General features: G+C 52.2%; 1 protein-coding gene across 1 annotated transcript in view; it reads right to left on the minus strand.

The window, feature by feature from the left end:
* LOC104485089 (syntaxin-binding protein 4) overlaps positions 1-27,206 on the minus strand; it is a 44,168-nt gene that overhangs the window by 14,154 nt on the left and 2,808 nt on the right. Inside the window, exons 2-10 of the mRNA XM_086759472.1 lie at positions 19,457-19,530; positions 14,508-14,603; positions 13,783-13,852; positions 12,713-12,787; positions 5,733-5,818; positions 4,863-4,983; positions 2,126-2,267; positions 1,824-1,930; positions 1,239-1,392 (exon numbers count right to left, since the gene is read on the minus strand). Of these exons, the coding sequence (XP_086615598.1) occupies positions 1,239-1,392; positions 1,824-1,930; positions 2,126-2,267; positions 4,863-4,983; positions 5,733-5,818; positions 12,713-12,787; positions 13,783-13,852; positions 14,508-14,603; positions 19,457-19,530 (925 nt within the window). The remainder of the gene's footprint in view (positions 1-1,238; positions 1,393-1,823; positions 1,931-2,125; positions 2,268-4,862; positions 4,984-5,732; positions 5,819-12,712; positions 12,788-13,782; positions 13,853-14,507; positions 14,604-19,456; positions 19,531-27,206) is intronic.

Consider the following 27,206-nt stretch of genomic DNA (forward strand, 5'->3'; position numbering starts at 1 on the left):
ATCACCAAGTGCATGACAGGAAGCTATTGCCCACCCTTTCTTAACTGTCAGGTCATGGCTGAAAGCAGGAGTGACAAGAAGAAATAGAGGCAGAAGGCGGATACGCTGAGCACCACCAAGATGGTGCTTCCACAGCTGGGACCTTACACGCAGAGAGGGGCACAGGACGGGTGCTGAGGACATACCGGCATGCTTGACCATGCTTTCCCTAACATGGAAGCCTAGACCTCATTAAAAGTTCCATCTTTTAGCAGCAAAGTGAAGAAAGGAGGAGTTTCATTCCAGCCAGCGATGTTATTTTGTGTAGGTGCACAACATTACACAAGCACACCTTCTGCTGAAGGATGAGGGATCTAGCTACATTACTCAGCTACACGCATGTGGGCGAAGGCTGACTTTCGTAAGCACGTCTCCAGCCTGATGCACCCAAAGGCAACATCTATATGATGTTCTTGCAAGCCCATATTTCCACAGGGTCTGGAAAGAAAGAGCTTTTGTGAACGAAGCTTGCATGAAAGGAACATCCAGCCGGCCTTCTCTAAAGGAAGTTTACGTGGAAGAGGGCAGAAGGTACACCCGGCATTGCGCCAGTCTGGAAGAGGAGAGGCAAATGCACAGGATCCAGCCACAGACCCAAATTATCGTGAGGGTTGTGTGGTTAAACCCTGTCTCGCTATGCACAGCTCGAGCGTTTGTGTCTGCAATCACAACGTGGGGTTAGGCTCCATGGGAAGAATGAGCCTGGCTTATCATTAGACTAGAGAAGAACAGCAATGGGCTGCTTAGGAATGCTGCGGATTCATCCTCATCAGAGGTCTTTAAGAACAAAGAGTTGTTCTTGCCTTTGGGTAGGAGACTAGATCAAACCGACTCCGAGATCCCTTCCAGCTCTATGACTGGTATTGAATGAGATGCAGGTTGCTATCTGCGGAAGGGTTTTGTTTTGTTTTGTTTTAAAAAAAAAAAACAAAAAACCTGAGGCTTCTGAAACAGGTCTGAATGCAGGCCCTGGAAATGAAACTCCTCTCATTACCTCCACAGATCCTTCACCATCTCAAACCCAAGACAGAAGAAACAATATTTTAGATTTAAAATACCTGGCTGTAAAACAGGGCTACGTAATTCAGCATTACAGACATTCCACCAGGAGTACCATGGATTCCCTAAAGAAGAGTCTTCTGATCAAAGGAAGATCACAGAACCAGTGTCTGTGGTCTTAGATATGAACTTTAACGTACCTCTGGGGACCTCACGTGGACCTTCAGTCTGCAGGAACTCAGACCGTTTCCCACAGCCTTTGGAGGTGGTGATGCGATATTGTTGTGAACGGAGAGTCCGGGATGTAACCGTCCCCTTCCAGGAATAAAGGCCACTTCTGTGTTTCCCTCGTGTCTTCAAGAAACAACAAATACAGAACATTTTATTCACAAAAAAAAAAAAGCATGACTTATGTTTGCAGAACTTCCATCCCCGTGGTCCTTTCTCCTGGAAAATCTCACGTAAGCCCGTGTAGCTGTACCAGTGTGGCTGGATCTCCACCAGCTAGGTTGCTTGTTTGAACTGCAGTTCTGTTGCAGAACTCTGCTGAGCAGTGACAGGAGATAGTCACGAGGACCAGAACATTGGGAAGGTCTGGATTACACTTCAGGATGCTCCATGCATTCAAGATTTCCTTATATGATCACCTGTCAGGACCATCTTGAAGCATCATTTAAAACTGGCAGTCCTTATGCCTCTTGAAGCCAAACATTGGCATGACATGAGGGGTTTTTGCCTAAGACTCAACAGCACCAGGAAAGACAGGAAACATGTTGCATGCCTACCTGAATTTGGCTTTTGCAATTATTTTTCTGGCCTCTTCATGCGTGCTGCCCACCAAAGAATCTCTATTGATAGCTATTAGCTGGTCACCAGGTCGGAGTCGACCATCCTAAACAAAGGAGGAGAAAGTCAGAGCGTTGGGAAGGAACGTCCCTCCGGCCAAAACCTTCTACCGCAACACAAATTCTCATTAGTCCATTCAACGCGTTACTCATCTCTTCTTAGAAAAGCTGCTTCAGAAGAGCTACAGCTTCTAGGAGAGGTCCCCATTGCAAAGCCACTGAGGGTCTCCACACCGGCTTACCTTGTAACAGTCACCATCTGGCATAAGCTCTTGAACATAGATCATGGGGCCATCAGGCCTGTTAGATCCACCACTGATTGTCAGCCCTAAGCCGGAGGATTTTGCTATAGAAATGCTCTGGATTCCTGATTCAATGGAGCAGCTGCAAGGGAGAGATGTTAGCAGGTGACTCAACGCGATCTGGTTTATTTTCCCACGTCGCTGAACAAACTCTGCCTGGCTTCCTTTCCATGCATGATCCTTCTAACTTCTCCCAACCTTTTCTGTCTCTACACCTTTTCTTCCACCCAACCTTGGAAAGAGGAGGTGAGGACACCCTTTTCTTAGCAGACATTGTTCAGCATTATGAAGATGACCGGCTTGCATAATCTCAAATGCTGCGGAATGCTTGCTTGCATTTAGAAAGAGAAAATAAACTAAAGTTTTAACCCAAATATATTGGGCACTGCTGGGTTTTATAGCCAAAAGCACACAAAGGATCAACGTGGTGATTGTTCAAATCCAGTTAAATCAATGGAGAGCAATTTACGGACTGGTCAACTGTTAATCAACCCTTCACAGATGTCAGAGTGAAGCTGAGGATACACAGCTGTGTCTTAGCCAAGGTTTGGACTTAAAAATCTTGCAAGATGCCCTGAGAAATGAGCCCCTAAGCACCTTTACAGCCATACCCACCACGCCGTGATTCGCTTCTGCGGCAGCGGTACAGGTGACTTGCGCTGCCAAGGACGTACAGCGACTGGAGCAGTGACAGGGCTGGGCCCTACCCTCACAGAGCCACCGAGACCGGGCCTCGGCAGAGCAGGAGAGGTGGCGATGGCAGTGTTTGTAGGAGTAGACATCTCACCGACCACCCATGGGCTGGTGGGCAGCGTTGCAACAGGGAGGTTTCGGGGAAGGGTTCAGTGGTATCTAAGGGTCAGCAAGCCTTTGCCTCCAAATGGGCAATGCGTGCAACTGGCTTTTCTCCTTTTTTAGGGTTATTTCCAGAGCAGCCACTCACCAAACGGTCTGCAGTTTCTGGTCCTCCTCATGTTAGCTGATAAGATACAGTGAGAGCTGTGCATCCCGTACCTCACAGCGACACCAGCGTGTAACCACCCCATCCTCCCCAGCGATGCCATCCCCAGTGGTCACACGCCCCAGGGCAGAGAGGCATCTGGCCAGCACCCCTCCAAACCTCCAGCAGACCCCCAGGAGAGCCAGCTGGACTGAAAGGGACCGCATTCATGCAGCACACGTCTTAGTCTTATGGAAAAACATGGCTCTAAGAAATATTTTAGGAAAGCGATGTCATAAAACGTAGCATTAAAACCCTCCATTCAAATCAAAATTTGAACTGTCTGTGGCAAGATGGAATGGTGTCTGGGTCCTGTTGCTCAGCGGGGTGGCAGGACCTCAGATGACACTGCAATGAGAGGTCGCAGCCTGGGGACACCCTGCAGCGAGAGGAAAGGATGTGCGAGGAATGGCAGCCACACGCACGAGGAGACCTTGCTGCGCATGGCCCGAGTTCCATCTCTGCAGCCAACCGCCAAGGCTCGGCACAGGCTGTAATTTCAAACGGCTCGTGCTGCTCCCAGGAGGAGATCATCACTGGGGCCTGGCACCGGCGTGGGACAAGCAGAACATGGCAGTGCTGGGTGAGGAGGACGCCAAGATGGGTCCCCTCTAAGCTACATCGCAGCCTGGAGCGGGTTAACAGCAGAGCAAGGATGTCTACTTTGTCCAAACCAGCTGCCAAGTAGATGAGCTGGCCTCTCCTCTGTAAGGGTCTCTCACTCCCTGCAAGCAGCTTAAACCTCTGGTGCCAAATATTTGTCCTCTGCAAATCCCTAATAAAGAGCTGGTATTTAGCAAGAGGATTTACTGGTTCTGCAGCGAGGTCTGATTCTCTTTACCAGCGACTCGGCTTGTTTGTGCTGGCAAAGAAGGGGAAGCTGCAAGCCCTGGGGACAAATGGTCCCAGTTCCACGACGGTTAACACCCTTCCAGCTGTCCCTCTTGAGAAGGGCAACCCCGAGCACCCTGGAGACGAGCCTCCGCAGAAAAACAAGCTCTGCCTGTCCAAACCCCTGACCCTGTGAAATATGAAAGGGACAGATGACCACATGAAAACACATGCTCCAGGAGATGCTCTGGAGACAAAAGGACGCGGTGTCTGTAGACGACCGCTGTTGACACCAAAGCAAAGGGCATCGGGAGTGTTTGCACCGAGAGGACAGGGCTTGTGCTCTTGTTGGATGATGTCAACGTGCTAGAAGCAGGGCAGTAGAAAACAAGCTCCTGAAACACCTTCTGAAAGCACCACTGGCCTTGCAGAAACACTCCACTCCTGACATGGTCTATGAGGGTGGTGTGCAGGGTCCTCCCAGGGGGCTGTAAGCCACAGCTTCTCCCCGGGTTTCAGAGGGGAGGAAGAGGAGCCATTGCGTTGTTAACCCTATTGCAAACACATTGACTGCCTCAACGGGGAAGCCTTTCAGCTCGTGGGCACAGCCTTCCCAGGAACGGTCAAGGTGCTACCACAATGAGAACTTCTAGAAGACGCTGTGGTCTCCTAGCCATTGCGGTGATACAACGGTGCAGAAGACACAAGGCTGCACAAAGCAGCTCTTCAAACACTGGAAGTATTTACTGGGTCTGCCCCTAAGACAGCGTCAGACATTCGGTGATGTCTTCACGACTGACCAAGGGACAGGCTTTGCGGGGCCGGCCCTACGCGACCCGTACGTACTGTGCGTGAGGGGCGTGCGCCGGGTTTCCGATGAAGGGGCCATGGGAATTGGCGGGGCTCAGCAGCAGCGGGCTCTGAGAGCGTGAGGAAGAGCCCGAGGACGTACTTTCCAGATATCGACCTGAACAGCAAAGTCAGAGTCAGTCCAGGGAATGCAAATATCCCAGCATTACCTCCTCCCCTGCTCTGCCGCCGAGAGCTGACACCGTTCTCCTAGCTTTTTGGGGAACACCACACAGTAGTTAAAGATATCGGTGTATTGCTGATGGAGAGGGAACGTTCAGCCTGCTCAGGACAATTGCAGCATGGGACTGTCACCTCTCTGCCAGCCCTACGCACCTCTGCCATAGGGAAAGGGTTGGCAGCCTTCTGGTGGGATGCCAAGCCAGAGGGACACCTTCTTTCCCCACGCAGACACGATTTGATGCACTGGCACCTGGTTTAGGTTAACCTTGTTGCATTTCACCGAACATTTCCCACTTGCAAATGAAAAGTCATGGTCGTTGGATGAACAATTGCTGAAATGCTTTCAAATTCATGGCAGAAAGCTGCACCTGCAGAGACTGGGGTTACTGCTGGGGTTACCTGCCCAGCACATCAGTTTGGAGTCTGGGGGTCTCAGAAGCCGTTACAACCCCAGCTCACTTCTCCCTTGCTCACCCCAAGGAGGCCTGGCTTTGTGGTTGCTCTGCGCAGGCAGGGCTGGCCATGCCTGCTGCACCCAGGGACGCACTGAGTGCCTGCAACGAGCAGGACTTCTCGTTCTTCAAACCTCCACCCCAACACCTACGCACATCAAACCCAAAACTCCTTCAAAATAATACTGGGATAAAGAAAACTCTCAGCAGAGAGGCGTGCTGAGCTACTCACTGCTGCCGTGCAGGATTGGCGAGCTCCGTGCTGAGCCCGTATTGCTCTGGGAGCCGAACTTCTCCAGCAGCTCAGAGAACTCTCTCCTGGAAAGGAAAACATGGTACAGTCAGCTGCTGCTCAAAACTGTTCCCCACCTGATTATCTGACAACGGTGACTTTGGTGGCAGTGACTTGATAGTAAGTCTATCGGTCTGGTTCCCTCCAGCAATGGGGGGCAGACAGAGCCTTCTCATGCGTAAGGGTATCAAGAGTTTGAAGTCAGTGGTTTCAAGAGTTTACTCAAGGCCTAAGGTCGATAATCAATCTCATGGCAATGCAGTTTTCCTGCGACGGGCTGGACCTTCGGTGCGCTCCTTCGCTGCCCTGGGACGTGTGAACGTGGCCAAGAGAAGCCGGGAAGGGATGTATGGATAGGTGCTTGTGCTGGGGAATGGTCTTCCAGAGAGAGGGCAAATGAGTGCGGGAGCCCTGCCTTGCCCCCCGCTGCATGGACTCTCCTGGGAATCAGCTGGAATAATTTCATTCCCAGCTCCAGGACTCAGAAGTTTAGCTAACACACCACATAAATTCAACAGACTTTCAGAACGAACTGTAACTATGCAAACAAACCAAAAATGCTTGGCCTATTTGTGACTCCTTCCAGAACAGTTAAATATAGATTATTCTCTGATTTTTCTCCTTTCCTAGGCAGAATGCAGCTCCTGCTAGCTCTTGCTGGGGCACAGATGGGACGTGGCTTCTGGAGCACATGCAAAAGAAGCATCCCACTCTGTGAATCTCTCCGTGGCGATACCCTCCATGAGCATTGCAGAATAGACTCTTGGAGCATAAGAACTTAACGAAGACCTGCGCGCATAAAGCGTCCTGGGGCAGAGCAGGCTTCTGTGCTCTTCCCAGCAGCTCTTGGCTGAAGATGCTGAACCAGCAAGCACCTGCTAAATTTGCAGATATCAGATCAGAAGGGCTTATGGGTGAATTGAAGAGCAGGGAGGAACGCCAGCCCACAAACATTTAGCATGATCCTTCTGTCTCGAGGTAACTCCCGTGCTTCCTATATTGCCTCTGCAAAGCAGTCTCATCCACAACATCCTCTGGAAGGCTGGCTTGGTGCCCAAGTGCTTTCGTTAATGCTTGCCTTCCAGGTTGAGTTTGACCACCATATAACCCTACCCAGGCCTGCTGAGCCCTTGATGAGCTGTAACTACCTGTGCACAGCAGGTGAATTGCTTCGTGATCTTCCTTTTCCCAAGTGTGGCATGTTGCGTTTTTAAAACCCCATCAAGAACCACCACTAACCATGTTTACTAGCTCTTGCATTGTTTCTGTAACCCTTCTTTGAGCTGCCATGAGCCTCTCACATCCTTTTGATGAGGAGGCCCAGGTTGCCCAGAGAGGTGGTGGATGCCCCATCCCTGGAAACATTCCAGGCCAGGTTGGCCGGGGCTCTGAGCAACCTGATCTGGTTGGAGATGTCCCTGCTCCTTGCTAGGGGGTTGTACTGGATGGGCTTGAAAGGTTCCTTCCAACCCAAACCCTTCTGTGATTCTACGCGTGCTGCCATCTTCAAGCATCAGCCTCCTGTGCCCATCCCTGCCACCCTGGCTCTTTGGGCAGCACGGCTCCCGGGAGCATGCTGTCCCTCTGTGACTATGCAGTCTTCTCACTTCATAAGCCAACACTTCTGGATCAATCCAACCAAGGATGACTAATTTCTTACAGGTGTCATTAAATAAGCAGCCAGGCAATAGGGAGAGACCCTGAAAGGGTTGTTTCTGTGGCCACACTAACATCATTAGATGTCCACTTTGAAGGCATGGAGGAATCCCCATGGGAAGGTGCCCTCTTGATGCTTCAGCCGCAGGAAAAGCCTGGTTATGAGTAGCTGGCTCTCACACTTGACAGTCAGAGAAGCTCAAGACATACCTTTGCCGGAAACCAGCCACAGCAAAGTCTCCTCAGCAAGGAGACTCCTCTTACACACCAGCAGACGTTGTGTCATCTGCGTACTTTACCAGGACAGATGTTGTATATTATTGGCTAGATTAGAGTCAACAATATTAAATGATGAGTGAATCATCAGCTCCTTAGATTCCTGTTGGAAATGTTCTCAGTAATTTACATCTCCCCATTACCAACCAGCTCATTAACAAACTTCAAAGACCTTATCTAGTATTGCCATCAAATGTATGCCTCATTCATGTCATTTGATGCTAATTTTAAATCCAAGTGTCACACAATGCTTTGTGGAACGCCTTGGAGAATCCCAATACCTTGCACCAACACTATTGTCTTTATCAACCAAACCCATGGCCTTAAAAAAGACAATGACTTTCTTCAGCCCCCCTCCACCCTTCCACAGAACTGTTCTACCTGGCAGTTTCGTCGCATTAGACACCAAAATGGATGTAAAAGCACTGAGAGAGCAGAAGGACAACTTAGACCCTACGGCAGCAGGACAGCCGTGTGCTCTGCTGTGGTTCCCTGGGTTAAGCCCATGACGGATCTTACCTTAGCAGATTTTTTCCCACTTTCCAGTAAAACCTGATTTTCTATAGGTGATTTGCGCTCCCCAGTTCACTGGTACCTCACGCAGTGGTGGACTTACCCCTCCATGACCTATTGCAATGGCAGGTCTAACATGCTGGGAGCTAACATGTTATTTCCAGTGGTTGCCAAGCCATCAGCAGCTGGGTTTTTGTTTTGGGCTGGGTGTTTCTGTGGTCATCTATTGTTACATTTCCCTCAGATAACAATCCATCAGAGCACAGAACAGGTTATGAACTTAAAACAATGGCTAAAAACCTCTTAGTCAATGCAAATGCAACTAGTCCGGCAGCTCTTACGCTCTTCAAACCCTGCTAGACAATGCAGACCCAATCACCAGGCCATGCTGTCAAACTCTGTTATAAGCAAGGGCACGTATGACCTGAGCGTCCTTTGTTGTTGTTTGTTTCGTGTCGTTAAGCTCATCCACAAAGGAGCATTTATCATTATTTGCTCAGGAGCCTGAACGACGAGCTCCGAGCCCGGGTCCAGCCCCGCCATGTGCTGTAGGGACGTTGTGACTAAACGCTACGTCATGGGTGACCGTCCTGGCTCCTGCTTTGTCGGTCGATGCTGCGAGCCCCGGTGCCACCAAGGAACATGAGTAACTTGAGGCACATGCTTATCCCAGCAGCAAGCAGTACGCTTTCTGGTGTCAGGCTCCTGCTAATTAACTTTGTGCTCAGTGCTGCATTTGAAAGAATTTGCAAGCGAGCAGACGATGCCGGAACGCTGCCGATTAATGAACAAGTATGCTGCAGGAATGCCAGCAGGTCTTGCTTGGTGCTTTCAGACACCAAGAGACTTCAGAAGAAGTCTTTAATATTTAAAACTTGACCCTTACTAAAACGTTCGGAATTGTCAGGTGCCTGCAGGACTAAATGCCCAGCTTTATTAAAAAAAAAAAAAAATCATGGGTTTCTATTAGGTGGAAAGTTCATTTTGGCAATCCCTTCTCCAGGTCTTTTTCGTTAAGGTGCAAACATCAGAGGTCTGGAGGATCCCCGTAACAGATTCCGGACCCGCGCAGCCTTCGGCCAGCCCCAGGGCAGCAGCCAGCTGCAGGCTGACTTTGCTGCAGATTAAGCAGCAGGGGGTCAGTCTTCCTGCAGAATATTGTCGTTTTATCTCATAATACCTTTTTGTCCTGCCCTTTTGTTCTCGGGAGAACAAAGGGTGAGTACGACATCAAAGGTTACGTGAGCGCGGTGTCGGGAAACCTCGGCTCCACGCGCATGGCTAAGGGAGAAAGAGGATCCCATGACATGGGATAAATTAACAGCTTGTCTCAGAAGACAAAGCCTGGAGGTCAGTGGAGCCGTGAACCCCAAGCACTGCGAAAGCTCACAAAAGCAGATTTTCTCGTGCCCAGCTCGCACCAGCTGCAGCATTTCCGCCAGTTGTGCCGGGCAGCTGCTGCTGGGCTTTGCTGGTGAGTGAACACCTGGGGAGCGGTGGCATGCACGGGGGCATCTCTGCTGCCATGCAAAAGGATGCGTGGTTTTCCCCAAAATGACCCTGGGACACCCTGGGCTTGCCTTCCAGCTCAGCGCCAAGCGCTCGGACGAACGAACCCATGGACTGAGCCACCGCTGTCGCACGCAGGGCTCGCGGGAAAGGAAGGGATTGCCTTGCGTCCGCACCAGGGCATGAACTCCAGCCACTGCCCCTCTGCCGAGTCCTGGATATTGGCCGTGCATCTGCAGAAAAGCAGATTTCCTCACGGCTCCTTGTGCAAGCCCTCTTAATGCAGCCACCCATTTTTCCCTGCGCGTATCACACGGAGATGCAATATTTAGCATTTTATCGTGCCAGTACTGGGAGGCGCGGCGCAAACAAGGCTTTCTCACAGTGATAAACCTGAAAGACCGGGATGATATCTGTGCCACGCATAGGAATAAGGAACTGCTGCAACTTTCAGGCCGAGAACGAACAAACAATAATTATGCGTATGCAATAAAATTATCCTCATTAGCTAAAGATGAGCACGGATGAAAATCAGATCCAAGCATCATCCAGACCCAGCATGTCCAGCTCCAAATCTGAATTTTCTGCTGCCAGCCCTAGCATTACTGCCGCTCTCTGCAGCCTGCCCGATGTGACAGGCTGAAAACATGCATCTCATACACGCCAGGACCGAGTTCCATTTAAAGCACAGGTAATTGGGGCCTATAATTAACTCCAGGGACAGATAATAGCGTTCATGAGTCAAATTCACCCGAGGGTAACCACAACAAAATGCTACTCAGCTGAGTCACTGGGAAAATTGGCAGGCGGGTGCGGAATCGCCTTCCAAACCCGGAGCCGTGACGTTTCCTCCTCCAGCGTGCCCGGCGCACTCGGGGTTTATGAAGACGACCCGCATGCGCATCTCTGCGAATACTCTGACCAACACTGCTCCCCGTGCCGTTCCTTTGGTTTTCGCGTACCGTGAGCCGCTTTGCCGGGCCGTGGGAAGGTGCCGCGCTGCCCTCGGCTCCTGGGAGCTCCCGGCTTGGTGGGTGCCACCTTGGGAGCTGCCAGTCCCTGGGGAATCGTCAGCGAGCCCGTTTCAACCCAGACAGAGGGCTGTCTGCTCGCCCATGCTTGGGACAGACTTAAAAGATAATGGGGCATCAATAAGATAAAGACAAAACTAACGGAAAAAAAAATGTAGAAAGCAGAAAAATCCTTCTCCCGTCGCCACAGCCCTTAATCCTGGAGATATGTATTCGTGTATTAAACAGTTTGTGAGATGATTATGTAAGTGAAATCTCTGCAAATCTTTAAAAAAAAAAAAAAAGCCAAACCCAACTGATTACTTCCCCACTCTCCCGCCAGCTAACCTTTTGCAGATTTACCAGATAACCCAACAGCAAGCGGAGGCCAAATCAATTGCTTAAAGTTTCCTTGCCGTCCTCGGTCGGTGTTCCAGCAGCTCCTCCGCAGGGTGACTGGGGACTGCCGACAGATGCGCGGAGGAGCTGGAGCTGCTGGCAAAGCCACGCGCGTGTGTGTTTTAAGAAACATCTGCTGCAGTTTAAGATATTAAGAGGCACGGCGAGATGCCCGAATAGCTTGGAACAGATCAACGTGGGTGAAGGCAGCAAACCTGCTCTGGGGGCTCTGGCTGGGAAATAAAGCGTTTTCTTGAGCAAAGCTGGGCGCGGGGAGCTGCTCAGCTGGGGAATCCGCCCCTCCTGCCAGGGACCAGCCCCAGCAACGGCCACCCAGAGAGGGGACGTCGCGAAATGCCCTCTGCCACTGCCACCCCTAAGGCAACGCTGCAGCATGTCCCGTGCATCCTCGCTCGGCCCAAAAGAGGGTCGGACTCCCGCGCCTGGCTCTGGTGACCTGCTCACTTCACCCAGCCCTTCCTCAGCAGCGGCTGAAGGACTTGCAGTTCATACAATTATTTCAGATGCTATTTTCACCGGAAGAGTGGAATAGAGGTAGGTAAAAGCAGTCTGTTATTAATAGGAAATAATTCTTCCACCAAAATATTACTGTGTCTAAATTAGCCCCGTCCCTGTCATTACATCACTCTCACTCTTCTGCTAAGGCAGGAACGCTCCACAGCTGCTGATGGATAAGGAAAGAAACCATCATCTCCGACGCTAACGGGATGCGGGTGCGTTGAGCAAACGACTCTGATCTTCAGCCTCCCACACCCAGCACAAAGCCTGGGTGCCACCAGCCTGCCTGCCCGCGACCGTGTGCTGCCTAAACCCACTCACATTTCGGTGGTTCCTGGTGCACCTCAAGTTTCCAGACCTGTGTTTCTGTTCAACAGGGAGGGGATGCTCCACCACATGGCAGCAGGTCTCCCAGAGCACGTGAGCAAAGACCCCACTAGTGCCATACCTTGGTTTCCACGACCCCAACACGAGAGCAAAGTGATTTTCCCCCTGTGCTCTGGTGAGACCCCCCCCCTGCAGCTCTGGAGCCCCCAGCATCAGAAGGACGTGGAGCTGGTGGAGAGGGTCCAGAGGAGGCCACGCAGATGATGGGAGGGCTGGAGCAGCTCTGCTGTGAGGCCAGGCTGAGAGAGCTGGGGCTGTTCAGCCTGGAGAAGAGGAGGCTCCGGGGAGACCTGAGAGCGGCCTCCCAGTGCCTAAAGGGGGCTGGTGGGAAAGGTGGGGAGAGACTCTTCAGCAGGGCCTGGTGTGACAGGACGAGGGGTCAGGGTTTCAAAACAGAGGGAGGCAGATTCAGACTGGACATCAGGAAGAAATGTTTTATGCTGAGGGTGGTGGAGCACTGTCCCAGGTTGCCCAGAGAGGTGGTGGATGCCCCATCCCTGGAAACATTCCAGGTCAGGTTGGCCGGGGCTCTGAGCAACCTGATCAGGTTGGAGATGTCCCTGCTCCTGGCAGGGCGGTTGGACTGGGTGGGTTTTAACACTCCCTTCCCACCCAAACCCTTCTGTGATTCTATGGGATGACATCCCTTACCTGGCGTCGTCATCACGGGCTATAAGAAGGCGCATGTGGCTGGTGGCCGACGCTGTCCTCAGGATGTCCACGGCCCTGCGAGACAAGGTCCACAATATGTCATCACCGGTTCACAGCAGCGCTTCGGCCACACGTCAAAGCTCACAGTGAAGTAAGTAGAGACCCGTGGCCTGAGCAAGCCCTGTCAGCAGCCAAGTGACCATGTTCAGCTGGACACCGCTGGAGCAGCCCGGTTCCCTGCGCTGGCAGCAGGGCCGGAGGGCAACCAAGCCACAGCCCGATTTTCCCACTTCTGCAGTAAATTCAAAGTCCCCGGTAACGAAGCAGACCCAGACGATGCACATGGCCTTGAGCAAACACCTCCCAGCGCATCTCCTCCCTCGGGAAGGTTCCGTCTCACGGACGGCCGCTTTCTGCCTCAAAATACACGCGTCCCCGTGGGAGTTGGGGGAATGCCCCACTGCAGCTGCAGAGATGTCCTCGGGGACCTCCTTCCTCCAACCCAGCCACTTGGGGGATTTTGGGAGCAGGAGAAGCTCCGTGTGCCTCTTCCCAAGCACCCACCCAGCCCAAGCACACCACGCAGAATTGCGAGGCAGCAGCGGGCTGGCACCACGCTCAGTGGAAGAGGCGTGCCCCAAAAGTGCCGTGCTCCTCTGGGTCAGGGGATTGTTTCCTTGGCAGGGAGATGAGGGGCTGGATTGTGGTTCCGGAAGGAATCCCCCGCGCGGAGCAGCGCTGTCACCGGCTGATCTCCCGCGCCGGGAGCTGCGGGACTTGCTGGGAAGCTGCGGCGGATGGAGAGGGGGTGCCAGGAGCTGTTAAAAACCCAGTCTTTTGGGGAAATGCCTGAATACCTCACAAATACTGTTTGGGTTCACCGGTCTATTTTCATACAGAAAAACTTTTCATCTGATAATTCCCAGGTTGGCTCTTGGGAACAGCACTGGCTGCATCAGAGCGCAGACAGAGCGATGCCCTGGCATCCTCTGTGCAGCCCGCAGCCTAAACAGCTTCACAGAATTACACAGAAGCAACAGGAATGCAAGATTTCCGTTTGGATATGGTACCTCTCACTTGTAACCCCAATTAAGGAATCTCCATTGACCTCCAGGATCTGGTCTCCTGGCTGCAGGCGCCCTGGAAAAGAAAACTAATGGATAGAAACTGCGGAAAACACAGCTCGGAGGGACTGGGAGAGGCTGGGCAGTTCCTCCCCTTGCCCAGAGACGGATGGAATACGCAAGATGCTCATCCAACCTGTTTTTCAAGATGTCCATAGATGAAGTTTCTGCAACCTCCCTGAATAACCCGTGCCAATGTCGCAGCACTTCCACTGCTGTAGGAAGTTACGAAAGTAAATTAAAAAAAAAATAAAGCAGTAAAGCTTTGACTTAATTCCGTTTGAGGTCAGGTAGAAAACCGCGAGTGGCACCTCCACCTGCTCTGGATTTATTTTTCTTTGCTAGATGGAAAAAAGATGTTGTAATATTTGGGGGAAAAAAAAAAAAAAAAAAAAGAAATCTTTCTGGCTTAAGTTAGGAAAGGTGAATGCTGCAAAGCCCTGCCTAACGCCTCCTTGTTAGGCTCTCAGAATGGAACCAGCGGCCCAGAGCAGAGCTGAACTGGCAAAAGGCTCTCCAGTTGTTCTGGGGGTGCAGGCAGGTGGTAGTGCGAGGGAAAGGCCAGGCAGAGGGAACCGCCCAAAGTGACCAATATGGCAATGTATAAAATAAATACGTGGTCTTTCAGCTTGTTTCAGACCTTGCGGTACTCTGCACTGCGTTTAACTCACCGTCTGCATAAGCAACACCCCCTGGAAGGATCCTCTTGACGTAAACTCCGTATTCTTCTCCAGTGAGTTCCTTGATGCCACCGATTACCTTGATACCTGGAGGGAGAGAAGTTCCTGTCACACAAAGAAGCGCAGTTCCCATGGGCCGTCCTGGGGCGTTGCAGCCTCCGGCACAGCTCCCTGGCACCACCCATTTAAAAATTTGTGGAAAGCCCTGTGTATCCCCCGTGCTACACAAGCGGCAGTAGAAGCAACAAGGCCGCAGCTGCTGACACGACACAAAGGATCCGAGAGCATCTAAAAAAGGCATAGGCGACCGCCTTCCCCAACGCCGAGTTCATCGCTTGCGGGTAAATTGGTCCCTGATGGGTGACTGCGCTCGCATCTCCAGTAAGACTTGTCATAGGAAGTGTTACGGGGGACGAGCATTTCCCCCAGGAGACCCCCTTCGAGGTGCAACCCTGGCCGAGCCCCGGGCTTGGCAGAACGGTGAGAACACCCCGTGGCGAGTTCGCCCGCTGGCCAGGCCCCAGCAGTATCTCCACCACCGCCTTCGAAGCCACCACAGACGGCAGGGCTGCGCATCAGGACAGGCCGCTTCGAATCAGCGTTTGCGCCCGGGAGGAGCCGGACTGCAGAGGTGAACTCTGGTGCGGCTCCGGAACCCCCGTAGCAGCACCCTGGCACAGGGCTCTGACGCTGCACGGCCACGTCTCCAGCCACGGGACCCGGCGTGCGTAAACTGGCTGGCAGGAAAAGGCTCAAGAGACTTATTTGTCCAGGGCTCGTTAAATCCTGCTTCGAAGATCCAGGCTGTGGACAGAAGGATTAAAAAGCCTGGCTTTAATTAACAAATCTCTCCCCAGAGCCGCCGGTCAGGCGTTTTCCCGCTCTGGGCAGGAGGGCACGCTGAGGACAGGCGGCGGCGCAGAGAGGGACACTGCCAGGGCGAAGCCAGCTCCATCGTCAGCCCAGGATTGCAGCCAGAGGAGCTGCTCTGAGCTTCGGCGGGGTCCGGGGACCACGAAGTGCCTCACTCCGGGGGAGCAGAGCACAGCTTCTTCCCCAAAACATGAGGCCGCTTTCTGAAATGAGCAGGAGGGAAGAGGAGTGGACCCTGCACTGGGATAACTCAGGACAACGGCACTATTTCCATCCCTAGATCCCTTTATAACCCAGGCTCTGCTCTAAGGACCCTCAGTTTTCAGCTGCCTCTAGGGAAAGGCCTTGTCTCTCAAGCCACTTTACATTAAAATTGTAATTAAAAGCCAATTTATGACAATTTTCCATTGCATTCCCATATGCACCAATTGCTGCTTCTCCCAAGCACAAAATCCGTCCACGCGCTGGAGTTTATTCCCTGGGCTCGATGCATTAAACCATCCATCCCCCGGGTGCTGGAGGAGCTCTTTTACCAACGGCAGCGGGAACTCGTGGCAAAACGCCTCAGGAAAAGGCACCAATGTTGTTCACCACTGCATCTTTTGAGAAATTCAGTAAAATTGGAAATGTTGCCCAAAAGACGTCTCTCCAAGTGGTGTGAGCCTCACCAAGGCGCGGGGACAGGCCAGGCGCCTGCGGCCCAAAGCGGGTAGGAGATGCTGCAGCCCCAAAGCCCACGGACAGAAGGTGAAACCTGCTCATCACCGAGGATGCTCGGCTGGAAAGCTTCTCTGCTCCAGACTGGGCTGGGGTGGCTTCTGGTGGGCTTCGCCTGGAGAGCAGGCTTACGCTTGGGATGGGTGAAACGCCTAGCATGGCGGGGCATAGAATCACAGAGGGTTTGGGTTGGAAGGGACCAAGGGATCCAGTCCAAGCCCCCTGCAAGGAGCAGGGACATCTCCAACCAGATCAGGTTGCTCGGAGCCCCGGCCAACCTAGCCTGGAATGTTTCCAGGGATGGGGCATCCACCACCTCTCTGGGCAATGATAAAACACGTTAGGCAAACCCTGTGAGAATCTGCGTCTCAGAAGAGGCACAGCTGTAGCATCACCCGGCAGCCCAGCAGGACCTGCTTGTGGCGGGCTCCTCTGCCAAGGTATCCAATCAATAATGACTTATTTCCCTTTTGTGTCTGCAAATCAATTGTAATAATGGCTCAATATAGCTGAAGTATCTACAAATCCTCCTTTATCCTCAACGATGTCAGGAGAAAATCCGATCTTGTTATTAGAATCGGTGATTACTCACAGTATTGCTCCCAGACACACTCAAACTTTGGCAGCGAGGGGGAGGAAAAAACCCTAGCTTTTAACTCCCTTGCTGGCAAACCAGCCGGGTGCCGCCAGGCTCTGCCCACGCTGCCCTCCCACCCGTCGCCTTGCCGTGGAGACACTGCGGGTGCCAGGCTGGCCCCGGAGAGATGCAGCAGTGAGTCTCCACCAGGGTGACGAGGAGGAGGAGGAGGAGGAAGGGCTCACCCCTGCCAGGGCTCACACTGAGCCGTGCAACAACCCAGGACCGATTGCAGCAAACCCCAATCATCAAAGATTGAGAAGCGTTTCTCAGAAACACCGAGATCCCATTATCTTGACCCAATCATCAGAGATTGGGGTGGTAGCGCTCCTGGGAGTCTTCGTATTTTATAAACTCTTACTTCAATCGAATTTCTATTTGGGACTCAGTTTAGGTAAATAACGGCTCTTTAATTATCACCGCATCAAAGTCCTGGTGTAATGCTTATTAAGTCATACTTAGGCCCAGATAATCTAGCCTATTTTGGATCCTTCCATTTAATCTTTCTTTTCTGGCAAAGGTCCTGGAGCTGATGCCCGTGTCCCCACTATTTTCCCTTTTGCAGAATAAACGTTTATGGGGAAGCTCCAGGTTGGACTGGCCGAGACGGCGTTTTTCTTTTGATTCTTAGCGATTCTATAAATTTCTTCAACATCCTCAAGCTTCTCTGGTGCATCTAATCCCGCTCCCACTAATGCCAGTGTGGCGGTTCCCATGGGTCAAGGGGTGTCCTGGCTAATCTGGTTGTTTAGCCCAACTGTAATCATCTCCGGCGCATCCCGAGCCCGCTGGCCGTCATGCTCCCGCTCCCGGCGGTCCGCACAGAGAGAGGCCGCCCGCTTTGCGCCTAAGCTAGCAATGTTCAATTACATTTCCCTTAATCCCTCTGTTGATCTCACGGCCCCGGCCAGCTTTTTCTGTCTGGAGGAAGGGACAGATTGGAGGTGAATCACTTGCTGCCCTGTCCTAAGAAGATGAAGGTCAAGATAATGGGATCTCGGTGTTTCTGAGAAACGCTTCTTAATCAGCCCTTGCCTTTGATGGCTATTCTTTAATTCAAAGTCCGGGTTTTAGGAGCCGCCAGGCAACCCCTTTGAACTTCTGCTGAGGTTCACATGTTGGTTTCCACCTAAAGCCACAGAGCAACAGACCCGGGGCCAAACGCTGACCTGCCGTGCCGGCACCGAGCGGGCTGATGCTGCCCTAAAGAAACTCTGCTGGAATAACACCCACGTCTGAACAGAAGAAGGTCATGGAGACACCCAAAAAACCATCTTCTGAGCAGCTACCCTATGGCAGACACGGGGCTCCTGCAAGCACCGCTTGGTCCCCAAAGAGGGGTGGTTTCTGAAGGATGACCGTGTTTTGAGCTTCACAAGAGAGGAAGAAAAAAGCTTATGGTGGCGTCAGAAAATCCACATGGTTATCCCTTCCTGCAGCACATCGCAAGACCCTGCAGAGCCTGGCCATGGACTGGGGGAAAGGAGGAGTACTGGGACCCAACCAAGTGGCTCGCAGTGGGCTGCAACATCTGTGCTTCTCTCCCAGGGGTCAGCGACAGCACGGGCAGGCTTTTCTAGCTCCGTTAACGAGCTAATCTAACCCAACAGCTAAAATCCCATCAACTCAACCAAATCCACCTCTGGAGATTAAAATATCGTATTCACCGAGCAAAGCCATTCCTCTGAGCTCCCGTGAACAGAAGACCAGGGGAAGAGTCAGCAAAGCTGTTCCTCCATGGCAGAAAGCCCCGTTACCCAAGAGCTGGAAACAGCCAATAATTAATCTGTAATTAACCTCAGGTCTCAGGAAACCTGAACTTGTTTCTCTGGTGAGTTTGAGTTCTCAGGTGGGGTCCCCAAAGGGTCACCCAGGAACCTCACCAAGGGGCCAGAGCTGCTCTACAGAATGATAGGCTACACTTGCAACTAAAAATTATGGCGGAGACTGCATGGTGGACCCCGAGAAATCCTGATGCAAGATCAGAATTTTTTATGAAGTCCATGAAAGAGCACTGGTGTTTGTGCTGGTGGATACACAGAGGTATGAGATGCTTTACTGGATCCTTTCGGGCTGAGTTTCCTGAACCTGTGGCTATTTCTCACGTTCTGATGGATATGACTGTCTGTCTTCCCTTTTTTTCTGTGCTTTGATGTTCAGAGCACCGTGGAAGGCCGTCTGACTCGCTCGGTGCTCATACCCTTACCTGTGGGGCCAAACTTCCCACAAACAGCTCGTAGAACCCAATCCCTGGGAGAGCCGCAACGCACCCGTTGGGGTGGCATCTGGGGAGCCCTGCCTGCAGTGGGGCAGGGGCAGGCAGCTGGGAAGTGCTTGGGATTGTCGTTATTTTTTTAAAATTATAAATAAATTCATTTATTTTAATGTAATTAATTCAGAAAATTCTGAAAAGCCTTTTTCCACCCCCATCCTGCTCAGGGGAGGGGCTCTGGCCCTCGGCTCCCGCACAGCTCTCAGCACTGCGGCTGCTCACCATTGACGGGGAATTAGTCGGGATTTTGACCTTATTTTAACCGCCCAGCTGCAAAAGGTGCTACCAGATGCTCGGCACAGGCGGGCGCAAGAACCGGAATTTCAGTGAGATGTCAGACTTCACACAGGGGTGCACGCCGTGATGCAGGTGCTGGAGACCAGGAGGACGTTTGAGCACCCCAGCCCACCCCAACGTCGGTTGTGAAGGCTCAGTACTCACCCAGCCCATTCGCGCAGTCGTAGAAATCGAAGCAGTGCGCGGTTCGGTCCATCCCGTATGGTCCCATGAGCGTCCTGGGAGAGAGGAGAGAAGCATCTTTCTGTCACGGGTGAAAATAAACGGAGGCACAGGCACCCAACAAACACACAAACAAGCACATCCTTCCCACCGCCCCGGACGCTGCCCACGAAACGATGTGGACACGAGGGCTGAGGGACACGGCCCCCGCATTTTGCCCACACTGGGAAAAATCAACCTCCTCCCCCTGCCCACCCCCCCCCTGAAGTTTACACAGATAAATGAGAGAATATGTGCAGGGCTAGACATCATCCTCCCCACCCAGCAAATCTGATGGACCTGTCTGTGATTCATTACCCCAGATTAACGGGGCTGGACAGCTGTCCAGCTCCTGGGAAATGAGATCGGCGCTCGGACCGATGTTCCGGGAATAAACCAGTTTCACAAACGCAGCCAGCCTGTAATGAAGACAGCCGGCCGCGATCCACTCCCGAGGTTTTGTAATGCAGGCGGTCTCCATCCCTCTGGCAGGGGGGGCTGGAAAAGGGGGATGCAAGGTCTGCCGAGCCCCTTCAGGTCCTGTCTCGCCCGGTTGAGGGTGGGAGCTTCTCATCACAAGCCAAAGCAGTTGGAAGAGCATCATACCCCCGAGTTTCCCCTGTGCCAAGTAACTCTCCCATCCGCCCCACAGTCTCCCTCTAAACACCTGCAGGCAAGGGGGGTGTCCCAAATAAATAACCTCAAAAGCTCCACTCTGCCCCAGCTGGAGATCCCAGACTCCAAACCTGTGACCACCAGCCCTCCTCCTCCTTGGGTGGCCCATGGTGGCCACCCTCGTGAGAATGGGTGGACATGAGGATGACTGGACCTTGATCTGACAAACTCAGAGCCAGGAAGGAAACCAGAGGTGAGGGGCTCCCAAACACTTTGCTTCCCAGGATTTAAGTTGCAACAAAAAAAAAAAAGAAGCTTCTGAATCAATATTGGATCCCAGATCTGGATACAGCTGAGGGGGGACAACACCGTGGGGCACAACAGGCTCCTCTGAGTCCAGCGGATGCAGGAGAGGAACAAACCTCAGGGACTTCTCTTTGCAGGCATCCAAAATACCTCCCAAAGTATCAAGCTCTCTGCAAAGCCTCTAAGATTCAGACTGGAATCTTTCTTCTTGTTAAAAATACCTCCCCCCCCTTGATATTCTTGCAATATTTTGCGTATTCAAGATGCTGGACAAATAACTGGCCACATCTGGCTGTCAGAAAATGGAGCCTGCAGGCATCCCAGGAAGCCAGAGCAGCCCAGGGCCCGCACTGGTTCAATTTACCATCCAGGATTTTCAGAGTATTTTGAGTAAATCACTGAGGAAACTCCACCGCGCGTAAACAGAAATAGCTCAAACCGGGCTGAAACGCGATTTAAGGATGGAGGTTCTGGGAAAGCAGATGCCTACTTGATACGATCAACTTTTATCCCCGATTTGATGCAGGAACGGCGGAGCAGAAGCGAGCTTTGCTAATGCTAGAGGCACAAGAAACGCAACGACAGGCGCTAGCGATGATGTCCTCAGCTTTTTCTGCTGCACACGAGCCGTCTCTGTCACCGAGCCCTTGTCTTGGAGAAGCCACAGCAGATGACCCTTGGCCAGAGGTGGCCAGCAGGACCCCCAGGGCTGTCCCATGCCCCCTCCCCAATTCCTGCCCTGGCTGCGGGGGGATTACCTGCTGATGATGATGGCTCCCTTGTAAAGGATAGAGACGGCGGGCATCTTGCTGGCGGTGGCAGCCCAGCCCTGCCGGGCGCCAACAACTCTGATTTGGCAGGAATCCGTTAAAGAGATGAGGGGGGGAAAGAGAAAAAAAAAGGAAGAAAAAAAAAAAAGGGGGAGGTCGGATGGGGTCACGTGGTCTCCCCGGATGCATGTTAATTCCACCCAACATTAACACAGATCAGCTAAAAACCTCTCCAACTTTAGATTAAAGCTTACGCAAGCCAAAGCCAACACGGCCCATCGCAAGTGCCTTTCTGAACGAGCGGGGAGGGATCTCCGCCAGCCCCCCCAGCAGGGCTGTCACACTCATCGTTACCACAACGGAGTAATTATTCGGATGCATCCTATCGTACGTCTTCGGGAACAGCCCCGCAAGGGACGAAGGGCAATGTTTGGTGCAGGACTTGCGTGCTCGCTGTCCCTAAAGGCTTAAAATCCACAGCAAAGCTCTGGAAGTAATAACAGACTGTAGCACTTAGGGGTTTAGGGGTTTGGTTGGTTTTTTTTTTTTTTCTTTTTCATTCTTTTCCAGCCCACAGCATTTCCTCCTTAATACGAAGCAAGTTCAGCTGTTCCACTGTCTACTGAGAGGTCGGAAGTTTGATTTGCCTTGAAACAGCCTCTTCCACCCCCATCTTGCCGCACATCACCCAGCTGGTGAAGCGGCGTGAACCCCAGTTTGAGGGATGAGGGGATGGAGGGATGAAACGGGATTATCCAAAGGTGGCCAGTGAGCAGGAACAGAGCTAGAACAAGCCACCTCAGGGCTCGACAAAAAAAAAAGGGCTCTGATCTTGGTACACGTTGTGTGAAATGAAGAGAAATTCCCAGAAAAGGGAACTGCAACCTCTTTGCCAAATGTTTCCTTGAACCCGGTGCTGTTAGATTTTACTTTTCCCATGCATGAACAACTAATTTTGTTCGCAAGAGCTTCACCAATGGCTGTGTGAAGCCTTGCTGGGCAAGTTTGAGGTGCTTCAAAATAATGACAATGCAAAAAGTTTTCCAGCATTTTAAAAGATTTTTTTTTTTTTTAAAATGACTTCCATTTGGGGGCATTCAGATTAAATATTAAAAGCTTGAGTAGACTAGACCTTTAGGTGGCCAAAACTCTCCTAAAAATGGATTAAGATCAAAAGTTGGATAAATAATGACAACCTGACATCAAACATAGACACACCTGGCAATACATTACGTGCATCCCACCAAAGGAAGGAATGCCCAGCACCTTGACCATGTCTGCACAAGGCTTTGGTCAAATCACACAGAGCACAAGGGGTTGTACGTGGGGCCATTCCCAGTCTGCTGGACAGCTGCAGCCTTCCCTGCACCAAGAGCCTCACAAAACTCCTCATCCTCACAGCAATGCCAACGGCAGAGAGATGCTCTTTCCCCTGCCATCCCGCAGGGGATGTCCAGGGCACGGAGAGCTGAACACCACGCTTCATTATGGCAGGAGGGTCCAAGCGCCCGTGGACCCTCAGCTCTGGTACGAAATAACTCGGTCAAGGCTGGCCAGGAAGTTTTGTGGCAGAGCAGACACATGAATTCAACTCCCCCAAGCTGCAGTAACCCTCCATCCGTGCCTGTTCTTCTGCGATGGAAAGCTGGTCCACAGCTCCTCGAGGGCCTCAGCACTGTGCCCACCTTGAGCTGGCCTTTTTCGGCAGCTCACCTGTAAAAGGACACCCAAGCGGCCCTCACCCACCAACCTCTTGCTGCTTGCACCAACGATCATCCTCCAAGTCCTCCAATAATCGTCCCAGTCACAGCCAGACAATTTCCATCCCACCACCAAAACTCAGTGTACAACCTTCTGAGGTCCTTTGAGACTCTGCTAACAAATTAATTCACAGAATTACCCCTTTGAGTCATGGGCCAGAGCCTTGGCTGGAATAGATATCAGGAAAAAATTTTTTACGCTGAGGGTGGTGGAGCACTGGCCCAGGTTGCCCAGCGAGGTGGTGGATGCCCCATCCCTGGAAACATTTCAGGCCAGGTTGGCCGGGGCTCTGAGCAACCTGATCTGGTTGGAGATGCCCCTGCTCCTGGCAGGGGGGTTGGACTGGGTGGGCTTTAACCCTCCCTTCCCACCCAAACCCTTCTGTGATTCTATGACTCTAAATCAACTCCTACCAATTAACATCTATCTTATTTAGAAAAAAAAAAGAAAAATCAGCAAAATAGCTTCAGAAGCTTTTTAGTGTATTAAAACACGGGCTTACATTCAGGAAAGATTTATAAGCCACACATAACCTGCCCAAGGGTCCCAGTCCCACTGTGTGTAATCAGTTCCGAAGGCAAACATCCCACTGGAAAAGGGGATGTGCCATGCGCTCAGGGGCTTTGCTGAGCTGGGACCTGGCTGAGCGCCTCAGAGTAAACCCAGCTGGAAAGCTCCGGCTTCTCACCCTAGGGAACCACCGATGAGACCGCACATTTTTAAATAAATGGGTGAAGGGAAGGAGCAAGACTTAAGTACAAGCTAATGCCGCAGAGCTGGACAGTGTCTAAACGTGCTTAGCTTGCATGTCCACCTTACAGTTGACTGCTAGAAAAATGAGGTTGTGTGAAACTGATTTTTTTTAAGTTAAAAAAATATTTTTTCAAGCAAAAAATCACGTAAAAAGTTGAGTGAAACTATATCAGTCAGCTTTACTTAACACTAACATGTTATGTATGTGTTACAAAGATGTAAGTGGAATCAAAATGAGCCTTAGAGCATGACCATAAGATTAAAAAAAAAATAAAAAGCAAAAAACAAAACAGAGCACAACTCAGGTGCATTTCAAATGTGAAGGGGAATGTGGGGGAGAGGAGAAACGGGGAGTGCTGGGGAGAGGCACAGAAAGTGAGCGGGTGGGGAGCTGGCGGCAATGTGTTTGTCTCGGTTGCAGAGAGACAAGAGGGGAGGAGGACAGCTGCAATACGCACAACCAACAGTGAAGTTATTTTTTCTCCCCTTGCCCTTCCTACCCAGACTACAAGCAAACGGCGCTGGGACCAGCTCGCCTGCAATAGGTGAAAGTCATGGGTTCAATGCCATTGGGAGTGTTGGCACCGCGTGGTCAACACAGGGCAGAGAGATGTTCAGAAGAAAATGCACAATTACTCAGGAAGACATTGCTCAAGGCTCATCTCTCATCAAACACCCTTCTGTTTGACATTGAGGAGTTCAGTGAGTGCTCCTCCAAGCCCAGGAGTTCTTTGCAGCCTGTCCACTCGGGTAGGCTCATCTCCGGGTCATGTCAAGGCCATACAAGCAAAGAAATAGTCTTTGGTCTCCTCCGTTATTGCAGCCCCAAAGTTGAGGCTAAAACCCAGGAACCCTTTTTTTTTCATCCAACTTAGCCTTCAGCACTGACTTGTGGCCACGAGATCCAGAAGGCTTGTGCTGCCCAAGCCACAGCCCGTGGAGATCCTTTGGCAGGTGGAAAAGCCACCTTGTCTGAAACTAAAACTAAAGAAACCTCTCCAGCACGTCAAAGGAGATATCTAACTGCCTGGGACAGCCAAGGGGACAACTCCAGGGCTCCCCAGCTGAAGGGGACCAGTGTGTATCACTCTGCCAGAGCAGGGCAGGGCTGCTTGCCCCAGCACACCCAGCACCTCTCGACTTCCAGGCTTTGAAGTGTCCAGCTTCCAGACTTTCAGAGCATCAGTCCCTTCGTGAAGATCTGCAGACTCCACAGGAAGGATGCTCTCTCTCCTGCTTCTCTCTTCCCTGAGTTTTCAATTTGGATTTTTCTCCTAAATAAATGACACCATCCTCTCTGTCACCAGCCAAGCTGTGTGCTAGCTGAAGGGAGAGCTGCCTTAAGGCCCCCTCCTCTCCAGGGCAGGAGGTTTCAGTCTTCTTGCTTCAGAAAACACCCTTAGGATCAGAGAGAAAGTAGTGGTTTAAGTAGGGATGCAATGGAATTGAAGAGTTTCTGCTCAGGATTTCATGGTTTCAAAACAGAACGGGGTAGATTCAGATTAGATATTAGGAAAAAAATTTTTATACTGAGCACTGGCCCAGGTTTCCCAGCGAGCTGGTGGATGCCCCATCCCTGGAAACATTCCAGGCCAGGTTGGCCGGGGCTCTGAGCAACCTGATCTGGTTGGAGATGTCCCTGCTCCTGGCAGGGGGGTTGGGCTGGGTGGGCTTTAACGCTCCCTTCCCACCCAAACCATTCTATGATATCCACCTCTCCCGTACGTGTTGGCCAAAGGACCTTCTGGGCAAGCGGCCTTCAGCCTATCTGTGGATAAAAGGCTCTTCTACTGGTCTTCCTTCTGCCTCCTTTGAGCTTTGGCCCTCACCGTGCCTGATTTGGGGCAGCCTTCGCTGGATAACTTGGCCCCCACCCCCTGCCCTCCAGACCAGGCAGTGCACGCCTCTCCCCTTCCCACAGCATCCAGGCCAGGACCGGAGGACGGCTCCAGGCAGGATCCCAAGCACAGCAGAGCAGCGGCACGAGGATGCCGGTGCCGGGTTTGTGCCGACAGCAGCATCACCGCACCTGCGGGGAGCCTGTGCATGGCTTAGCAGGAGAATGGGGTCCGAGCAGGTTTGCGTGGGTGGGAATTAGAGGTGGAAGGACATCCCGCAGCGACAGCGAGGTCTGAGAGCTTTCTGCTCCAGGAAGTGGCCATACGAAGTTTTGAGATGGGAGGGTGCAGCCCTCAGCAGGGCACCGCGTTACGGTCTCTGCCCGCATCCCACCAACGCCGGGAGCAAAGGGCTGCCCGGGTGGCATCAGGCACTCGCTTAATCACGACCCAACAGTTGTTTCATGGCAAAACAAAATTATCGTAGGCTGGAGAGGCATTGGGATTCTCCTGTTTTCTCATCAGGTGGAACTGTGCTGCTTACAGGCTTGGCTACCAAGCATTGCCAAAAAAAAAAAAAAAAAAAAAAAAAAAACAAACAAAATAAATCAGCTGCGATGGAGCTGGGAAGCAACTGCACGCTGTCCACTGTCACAGCACGGCCCACGTCGTTCTCATAAATATCACCCGCGGAGTCGCTTCGGATGAGCTCACAAGCTCAGGGACATTCACGGACAAGTCTGGACAGAAGAGGGAACAAACAAAACCACGCCACCAAAATTACTGGTGGAGGAAGCAGGCAGGTACGACGGGGAGCCCCCCCGGGGACCAGCAGGTCCCTCACCGGCTGGGGTGACCCTGCGTCAGCAGGTCCCCGGCCACCCGTCGACGGGCAGAGGGGCGGTAGCGGACAAAGCAGTGCTGCCATCCCGGCAGGGCGACACCATTCCCTCCGAGCCTGGGATCCTGCCTCTTCCTGGTGATGCCACTCACGGAGAAAGCTCGTCCCCACAAGCCCCGCTGCCACACATTGATGTCTCTGCACCTTCCTCCTCCCGATGGCCACCAGACCTCAGTGCTCCTTCATCCCCTGGGGCAAAGAGGGGGATGCCAGGGCAGGGTCTCCTCCAGCCACAGAGGTCCAAGGGTGGCTCCTGGGGACCATTTCATCTCCCCACTCCGTGGTGGTGGGTCACCCTTCTGTCCTGTAGGCCAAAGCCTACTTGTTAGCCTGAAGATGGAGAGGGGAGGAGGTTTTGAGGCAGAAGGAGTTTTCCAACGCTTACTCCCTCCATCTGCTGAGGGAAGGTACCCCCACCCTGGGCTGGACGCATCTCCTCACTCTTCAAGGAGAAAGGCTCCCTTCTCCCAGAACATCCGTCCCATGAGCCAGCATTGCCCAACTACCGAGACCGCAGGCAGGTGGAGATGCCACCTCTCGCTGCCGGCCTGGCTTTTCCCTTCTTCAGCCCCTTTTATCACCCTCCTCGAGACTTCACCCCATTTTCCGGTGTCTTTCTCAGCCGTGATTTCTTCAGCCTGAGGCACTGATCCCGATGAACCTTTGCTGTTTAAAAGCCGGGTCGCTGCCGCCCGTCACCTCCACCCTGGTGGGGACAGGGGCTTCCAGGAGGGAGCCGAATCCACCCA

The sequence above is a fragment of the Chlamydotis macqueenii genome, chromosome 15 (genome assembly GCF_036417535.1).
Source record: "Chlamydotis macqueenii isolate bChlMac1 chromosome 15, bChlMac1.mat, whole genome shotgun sequence".
NCBI lineage: Eukaryota > Metazoa > Chordata > Aves > Otidiformes > Otididae > Chlamydotis > Chlamydotis macqueenii.